Source organism: Lactuca virosa, chromosome 4, assembly GCF_052849685.1.
Source record: "Lactuca virosa cultivar CGN04683 chromosome 4, Lactuca_virosa_CGN04683_v6, whole genome shotgun sequence".
NCBI classification, from domain to species: domain Eukaryota; kingdom Viridiplantae; phylum Streptophyta; class Magnoliopsida; order Asterales; family Asteraceae; genus Lactuca; species Lactuca virosa.
The window spans coordinates 478,913,692-478,923,121 of record NC_136429.1 but is presented as its reverse complement, the minus strand read 5'-3'; the positions used below and the strand labels follow the sequence as shown (position 1 = coordinate 478,923,121).

General features: G+C 31.3%; 1 protein-coding gene across 2 annotated transcripts; it reads right to left on the bottom strand.

The window, feature by feature from the left end:
• Nucleotides 1–1,771: 1,771 nt before the first annotated feature.
• On the bottom strand, nucleotides 1,772–6,769 carry LOC145109219 (uncharacterized). Of its 2 annotated transcripts, none has more exons than XM_079046340.1 (10): nucleotides 6,350–6,769; nucleotides 5,839–5,976; nucleotides 5,588–5,704; nucleotides 4,872–5,411; nucleotides 4,392–4,756; nucleotides 4,200–4,302; nucleotides 4,056–4,115; nucleotides 3,371–3,454; nucleotides 3,148–3,264; nucleotides 1,772–2,366 (listed from the first exon to the last, which is right to left on the bottom strand). In XM_079046340.1, exons 2-10 carry the CDS (start codon nucleotides 5,932–5,934, stop codon nucleotides 2,058–2,060), a joined length of 1,791 nt encoding a protein of 596 aa, XP_078902466.1. In that variant the 5' UTR covers nucleotides 5,935–5,976; nucleotides 6,350–6,769; the 3' UTR covers nucleotides 1,772–2,057. The 2 variants fall into 2 exon arrangements, with proteins under 2 accessions (XP_078902466.1, XP_078902465.1); XM_079046339.1 differs by having other exon boundaries at nucleotides 6,315–6,768.
• Between the last annotated feature and the right edge of the window lie 2,661 nt (nucleotides 6,770–9,430).

Genomic DNA, 9,430 nt, shown 5'->3' with positions numbered 1-9,430 from the left:
TAAATCATAAAGATTAAATAGTTTTAGGTTTAAAAAGTTGACTTATTTGTCTTTTGTGGATCAAAACTAATATGAATTCTTTAAGGTTCCAATACAAAATTTGATTACTAACATTAAATAATGATGAGCTTCTTTTCTAACTTTTAGTTGATTTTCAAAACCAACACTTATATTCATGAGCTTCTTACAAATTCCACACATATTTCCAAAACATAATATCGGATCTATTTATAACCTCTCTTTTGAATAGCTTCTGTAGTTTAATTCCATCCTCCACCAAAATCCTGCCCGATCTTAAAACCAAAGCCCGTGATTAGATTATCATGACCATTAATTTTATTAATTGACATGATAATTTTAGACCCCATATACATTGGCTCTACTTTTAGTTTCCATCACCATTTAGCAAATAATTTTTTAATTCAATCCGCCAATTCCTTAGGGGTAACCCGTTTAATTATAGTTTAATTGACATCATAACTTGTTTAATTCAATCTGTCTAACCCGATTAATTATACAGCTTTACGAGTTCATGAGTCAGATTCAAATTTATGTGTTAAATTCATATCTTACAAACCCCCCAATTCCTTAAGGGCAATACCTTTTGCCAAACCACCCAATGTATTCCCCTTTTGGATCCGTCTCCACCCTAATAGTGTTTTTGTTTCTTGAAACAAGTAGCCAGTGAAAGGTGCCTTTTGCATGTGCATGTTAAATATTTAGATTAAAAAACATTGTCTTTCGAATTCATATACTCTATTAATGAATATGGATTTATTTCATATTATCCACCATTCTTTTACTGTTCTGCTATTTACTCCCATATTTTATATGTTTCAAGATTTGCTCCATAACTCTATGATCATTTTAGTCCATATTTTGTATGTTTCAAAATTTTGTCACAATCCTTTATATAGTTTGACAGTTTTAGTCTCTGGTATATTGTAATTAGAGATTGGCCCATGTCTTTTAATATTTGTCACTTTAAGTCCCATTATTTTCTATGTTTCAAGATTTTGCCACAATACTTTCTATAGTTTGACAATTTTAATCCCTAGCATGTTGTAATTAGAGATTGGCCACATGTCTTTTAATATTTGTCACTTTAAGTCATTTTGACCATTTTAGCCTTCTTTTTGTCCCTTTTTTCATCTTACTACTTTTTCATTACAGATTGGCCACACGTGTTTTAACATTTCTCACTTTCAGTCCCTTTGACCATTTTGACATTCCTTTTGTCTCTTTTCTGTCAACCGATTTATGCATCTGTTTTGGGCTTCGTTTTGTCATCGCCATCCTTTGTGAATAAAACAAAATGCATTTTAGTAATATCAAGTTCAATAAATGTACAAGAACAACCACAATGATGACTCATGGTTCACCACAGGCTCACACACTAGTTTACAATAAAAATTAGAGGACACGTACAAGTATCATTCCATTTTAGCCACGTTAATAAATTTTACAATGAAATTGTTATAATATAAAGATTTATTCTCATAAAATATTATAAGATTAATGAGAGGCGAATATGAAATTTGTCTATAAAATATTATAATTAGAACCGGCCTCGACCTGTAAATTCAAAATTGGACTAAAATTATACAAATTGTCTATAAATTAGAGGCGAATATGAAATTTTTCAAAAGCATAAGTGACAAGGGGTTGCATGATGTTTCTAAACAATCTGAGAGTTCACAAATCAATATCAAGAAACCAAAAGGACTAGAGGCGAGCCTTCTTAATATTTCATCAACCCATAAAATCATAATTCCATAAATAAACAACTCTAAAAATAAAATTTATGTAAAAGTTACAAATACAAAAATAAAAGTAAATTAATCCAACACCCTAATGACCCCAAATTTTTTTCTTTATGTATATTGTACTCATATGTACTATGTACAAACCCCCTTCCATTCTACACTAACAAACTCTTCACAACAACAATAACAAAACAAAAAAATGTAACATCATTACATCGAATTGCTCTATTTTAATGCATAATATATGATTTATCTTCAACTTCATGTGTCCAAAAATGGCATATAATTTTATCATCTTTGAATAAGATACCTGAATTTATAATCATAATCCATGACTTGAACTTTATTCGCAAGAGGTTCTATTCCTCTTCCTCTTTTTTCAAGACACATAAGTGCTTGTTTCCTTAACTCACTTGGTAATTGAAGGCAAACCCAATCCATTAAAGCTTCCAAATCTTTTGCAAAATCTAATAAATACCAATCTAACATTTTTGGTATTATTAATTTATTTGTTTTTGTTATCCCAAATGATGCTTGAAGATATTCTCGCTTTGATGTCGATAACTCGTTTTCTACTTGTGACGCTGTGTATACTCTCACCTATAATAATATCACGAGTTTTAGATATTTCTGTTTTTTTAGTTAATGGACTTAATAAGATTTTCTAATCATTGGAGATGAAGATTTTCTTTTTTTAATTATAAAAAACATAAAAAATAAATAACCACTTATTTTCACATAAATGCTTAATTTGTATTTTATCTTTTTGACACTTTACCCCCTCCCATCAATAACATTTTCATTTTACCCTACAAAGTAGAAATGAATAAAATTTATATATAAAAAAAAGTATCATTAAAAAAGGACTTGTCAAGATGATCAAAATGACACCAATATCAAATATTATAAAAAAATATACAGATCCTAAAATATGTTTTTTATGTTTATTTTTATAACAACATATTTTATTTTTATGACAAACACATTTGATCAAAACGACACCAATATCAAAACGATTAATTAGAAGAAAGGAGCTTTGTAAAACATTTCATTACATGATGATAAATGTTTGCTTATTAAAAAAGCCTTTATAAATATATATATATATTTTAAATAAAGTTAGTAGAAACCTTTATAAATATATATATATTTTAAATAAAGTTAGTAGAAAGCTAGTGTGGCAAAAAAAGAAAGTACTTTTTAAAGGACTAACAATTGTGGATATAAACGAGCTAATCAAGAAAGTAAAAGAAATGAGATTTTTCGTTGAATCCTTTAACTTTTTAGTTTTTACAAATTTGTACTCATTTTCTCAAATATTTTATTAAGTCATTTATCCATACTAAAATAAAAAATAAAAAATAAAAAATAAAAAACTTACTGCAGGGGAAGACCAGGTACCGCTGCATAGTGCAAATGTGACCAATGGTTCGGACCATTCCAACCCAAATTTGTCACGGATTTCAGTCTCATCTTTTTTTGGAGATTTTGGGTATGACTGAAATAAATAAATAAAAATAAAGTTTATATTTATTTAAAATAAATGAAATATAACTAACTTATTATGATTTTATTATATTAATATGTGAACAAGTGTAACTTACAAGTTTGAATCGATAAGGAAGTCGCAAGATAAAATGCTCAATTGTGACTGCGTTTAACAAATACCCTCCTGTATTTATTGTTGCCTGATAACATGCAATCAATCTTTAGTGTTTTCACAAGGGTAAAATGGTCAATTCAATAAAATCTCCGAAACTTTTGTGATTTGATTGGAAAAAAAAATATAAGTATTAGTTGTTAAACTGCAAAACTGCCCAAAATATAATGGTTTTTCTTTAATTTTTGATTTACATAAGAAAAATATATATATTTCATTACTAAAGTACTATAATACCCCTACAGGTTTAGCAAGACAAAAACCCACGAAGAAAACTTCAATGGAAGGGCAAAATGGGAAGAAATGAAATTACTATAATGCCCCTATAAGTTTAGCATGAAGAAAACCCACAAAGAACTTCAATGGAAGGACAAAATGGGAAGAAATTAAATTACAATAATACACTTTCATGAAGAAAAAAAACCCCACAGAGAACTTCAATGGAAGGGCAAAATGGGAAGAAATTAAATTACAATAATACCCTTTCATGAAAAAAAAACCCACGAAGAACTTCAATGGAAGGGCAGAATGGGAAGAAATGAAATTACTATAATACCCCTATAGGTTTAGCATGAAGAAAAACCACAAAGAACTTCAATGGAAGGGCAAAACGGGAAGAAATGGTTTACCTTTTGCATTAGTGTTGGCATCATTTCAGGACTCTCAGGCATTCCATGCTCTAAATAAGCCTATCATTTTACAAACAATATTTTTCATAATTGCCCTTTTTTTTTTTGGTTAAAAAAAAGTAAGAAAATATAAGAAATGCTTACATTCATCATACAAATATTGTAAACATTTATCCAAAACGCGAGCTTTTGCTGATGTGTCATCAATCCCTCTAAGTTAACAGAAGCTAATTTCTCAAGAAGAAGCCTAAACACATAATCAATGAAACAAACATTCAATTATAATAAATTAATAATCAAGAAACTTTTTATAAAATATACAATTGAAGAACTTACTTGAGTCTACGAATCAAAAGGGATGCATTCTTTTTCTTTTTAAAATCAATCGATCCAGATTCAATTGCAAAAAGATCTTTATAAGGACCAATATCTCTCTTTCTAGATTTCAAACAAACACCATAAGGATCCCTAAAACCAGGTCCTCGGTCAACTCCAGTCAAATCCAATGTCATTAGATTTGAAAAAGCTTCAGCATCCATTGTTTTTGCTTTCAATTTGCTTAATCTTAAAAAGATTCCAATCAAACAGTTTAAAACATTTTCAGATATTTTGTTGCATTCGCTTTCTGCTTCCATGATTCTATCACTTGAAGATGAACTTGAACAACTTTCTTGTGCCCTTTCTTGATCCATTAATCTATTCTGTAGTAGTAATGTGAATGTGATTATATAAGTTAAATCGTTTTTTTTATAAAAAAGATTTGAAGATGATAAAAGAAATTATAAAAAAAAACATGATTGAGATCTCAGATGTTACCTGTGGTTTAGGAGTGCGTTTTTCGACAATTTCAGGCTTATTTTGAGGAGATCTCTTCACTGAATTTTGCACTTCATTGGTTATCTTTTCAGGAGAATTTGTAATCTTGCTATTTGAATTAGAAGATGATCGATTTTCTTTACCTAAAACACTATCATCTCCAATTGACGAATCAAGTTTCTTCAAATCAGCAGTATCAACAACCCTATTCAAGAAATCGCTCCCGATTCTATGAGAGTATGATGATCTACATGAACCACTTCGCAAGAGGGAATTCAAGGGCTTATGTTGAGGTGGTTTGGATGCTTCAAATTCGACTTCAATTTGGGAAATCGAGGATTTTGATTCATCATTTTGCTTAAAAGTTGTAGTTTTTGAAGATTGTTCTTCTGATGGGTCGTTGTCGGAATTCCCGATGCTGATTCTTGATGATAGATAAACAGCTTCTTGATATAAACCTTGTCGGAAATTTACTACTTCTTCTTCCAAACGTACAACTTCTTCTTCAAGAACAGCTACTTCAGCTAACAGCTCCAAAGTCTGTCAAATGATTTTTACACGATTCAAGTTCAATTTGTAGAAAAGTTTAAAGCTTTGCGAGAATGTGCATAAACCATTTGAAACGTGATGAATTTAAGGAAAGATTTGGGGCTGATTTTATTCGATTAAGAAGAAAAAATGAAGAGATAAAGAGGGATTGGGTTTAAAGTAGAAACCTGTGGAGGAAGATAAGGAGGGAGATGAGGTAAAGTTCCTAAACGTCGACTGAAAGCTCTTTCAAGTGCTCTGTGTACGTTTTCTTCTTGTCTTAACTTTTTCTTCAGTTTATCCACCTGCAAATGCGATAAATTCATCCCAAAAAGGATCGAAATTGATTAATCTTCAATCAAGGAATGAGATTCTGTGTGTAAAGGAGAGAGAGAGAGAGAGAGAGAGAGAGAGAGAGAGAGAGAGAGGAATGGCGTACATCTTCAAGCAGAGCAAGTTTTCTTTCTCTTCTTGTAAGGCGTCGATTGAGAATGGGTTTTCCGGGAGGTGTTGATTTGTGTCGTTGGATTTCCATCTTGTTCGGAAATTCAAATCTTTTGGGTGTTCAATAATTGATCTACATGAGATTCATTTAGTGAAAAGAGTAAGATAGATTTTCATTTCAGAGTTCATTAGAAGAAACAAATCAGAGACAAGCATATGAGATTTGAAACAAAAGAAAGCAAAGCCCCACATCGGCATTTTCACAAACACCTAGAGTGAACTAATTGATAAACATAAGAAAGACGAAAATTTCAGAGATCGGATAAGATAAATCCAGCAAGAAGGGAGATTTGAAAGAAGAAAAACAAAGAAATCCCTCGATTTTCCCCATTCTTCGTTAAATCCAAAAGGGTTGAAGCATAAAACCAAAAGAAAAACATCGATTAACGAAATAAAACAGTACGAACTTACATTACGAAAATGATCTTCAAACGAACGAACAGTACCTATCATATCTACTTAGATCGTCACTCAAAATTCAAAAAAGGTGAGAGAAGCTTTCGTCGGAGAAAGATACTTTTTTTAAGGTGGTAGTGAGCGGGAAAAGGTGGTGGAATTGCGAAAAAACATGGCTACTCTGTATATGTGAGAGAATGTGCATATAATAATGTCCATGGGGTAAGAGATATACTAGGGGTCCTTGTGTTTGTTGAGTAAAAAAGCAACAAATTTAGTCAGTGTTCAGAGAGAGATTAAGAAAAAGACGAGAGGAGAGGAGAGGTTTGAGAGCTTCGATGCAGAGAGAGAGAGAGAGAGAGAGAGAGAGAGAGAGAGAGAGAGAGGGGTGTTGGTAGGCCACCGCCATGGACAGGCGCAGAGAAGCTCTGTAACGTAACGACTACACATCGGTTACATATATATACATAGCTCCTCCCACTTCTCTTCTCATCTAAATCTAAATAAATACAATCCTAATATAGTAATGTTATTATTATTATTATTATTTTATTCTAATATTATTATAATAAGGCTAAAATGAGTGGTAACACTCTTGGTATGTTGCCACATAGGATTTTTTAGTTTTTTTTAATGACACATAGGCTTAGCATGTTTTGCATAAAAAAGATAGGGAGTGGAAGTGTGACAATTTAATAGGTTTAATTTTGAAGAAAAAAAAAATTAAAATGTATAAAAAAATACAAATTAACCAATCACAACACACCTTCATACTTTCTCTCTCCTCTCTCTTCTCGCCACACACATAGCACCCATTTCTTAGCACCTTTTTTAGCATAAGGTAAGGAGTGGTATAACATATTTAGCATTTCCTTTGACATCTCCACTCCCTTTAGTCTAATAGTATTTTATTACCAATGTTCATTATTCGGACGGCAGGTGTTAAAATAAAAATGAGATTAATTTTTTAAACTGAATTTTTTTTTGAGTAAATTACACGAATAGTCCCTATGGTTTGGATAATTTGCGCGTTTGGTCTCTAACTTATTTTTTTAACTTGGAATGTCTCTACTATTTGTTTTTATTACGCGCTTGGTCCATGTTGTTTGTTTTTTTTACACGTTTGGTCTCTATCTTACCTAAAAAAATTATTATTTAAATAGGAAAAAATTGTGGGATACGTAAGATAAAGTGAAGGGGTGAGATTGGGGGTGTGTTTATTTAAATAAATCAAAAACTCAAGGGCAAAATAGTCTTTTTAGCTAACTCAGGGACCAAGCGCGTAATAAAAACAAAATGTAGGGACCTTCCGAGTTAAAAAAAATAAGTTAAGGACTAAACGCGTAAATTACCCTAAACTATAGGGACTATTCGTGTAATTTACTCTTATTTTTTTTTTGCAGAACAACAAAGATTATATTAAAAAACAAGTTAGCAAGAACAAATACACAATCAATTACATGAAAAAGGAATAAACATGATTATTACACCAATCTAGCCAACTTAAATTCCTCATATTTGGTCGGATGTTTTATCCAGTTGTACGAAATCAATTTAAAGTTATACACTGTCTTTAATGGGGAGCAAAACTTCATTTTGAAAATTCGGGAATTCCTCTCCTTCCATATCTCACATACTAATGTGTAATATAAGGCACCAAGAAGCTTCAATTTATTACCCATGTTAGGAGATGATGTGATTACATCAAGCATCTCAGGAGGAATAGATAATATCTTACTCCATGAGCAAAACTAACACCATAAGGCTGAGGAAAACGAACACCTAAAAAAAGATAACCGTCTAATTCGGAATCATTGTTACATAAGCAGCATAGAGTCGAATCAATATGAATGCCCATCTTAACTAGATGTGGTGTTGTATGAATTCGGTCCTTGAGAGCCCGCCATATAAAACAATTAACTTAGTTAGTGTAACAACCCGTTGTTTCAAGTCAATGTAAGTCAAACTTATTCAAATAAAAGTCAAAATCTTAACCAAGTACATGTGAATTTATATCATTTCATTGATGTTATAAGAACTTTGAATGCCTAGAGTGCATGTTCATTTAACTTACATGTAAGTATATATATGGAAAACCATGTTAAGTAAGCTAGTGTAAGTCAATAAAGGTTACACTAGTTCATCCAAAGGCTTAATACTTAACTTAAAATGTGAGAATTCAAAGTGTAAATGTTGATTTTGGTCTAAGGAATCTTATCCTAAAATCCCAACCGAAATCACATGCTTTAATAAAGTCCAAACCGCAAACACCCCATTTTAGAAAGTCATGACCGCAAACCCTTTTCCCTTTGACTCAAAACCACAAACCTCTTTTCCATTTGACCTTGTGACCGAAATCAAGAGAGATTTCGGTCATATAGGACCGGAAACAAAAGTTTTAAGGCCCATTAAGGCCGAAAACCTCTTTTATATATATGTTTTCAACCGTTAACCCAATTCATTTCTCAACTTGTAGGTCGCAAACACCTTCAATTTGCTCTCAAGTATCATCCGACAACCTTCATATCTTCATAAAATATTGTCAAGATCTTCATAATTCCACCAAGAACATCAAGAACAATCTTCAAATCTTCAAGTTTTCCTCAAGAACACCAAGAACACCACCAAATATTCATATCCCACCGAAAACCCCCTGGAACACCGAAAACGCCAAGAAACCTCATCAATTAATTCCTAACATTTTTTGTAAGTATTTCTTATATAGTTAAGTGTTGTCTAACACTTAATTTATAATTTAATTTATTTAAATTAATATCTTATTAATTCAAATACGATATCGTGTATAATTATTATTAGGATACGACTATGCACACGGGTTTTAACCCGGGGATCACCGCTACCACTTCATATCCAAAAGAGAAAACGCATTCGAGGTTTGTTCATACCCCTATGTTTTCATTATTTTTCTATGTTTTTAGGGGGGGGGGAATACAAGTACAATACAATTAAATTTTGTGTTAACATCCAAATGATTTCTAACGATTCAGACGTTTCCAACCATTTCAAACTGTATCAAGCTTTTCTAAATTATTTCAACTGTTTCAACTATTGTTTTTACCAAAACATATATATATATATATATATATATATATATATATATATATATATAT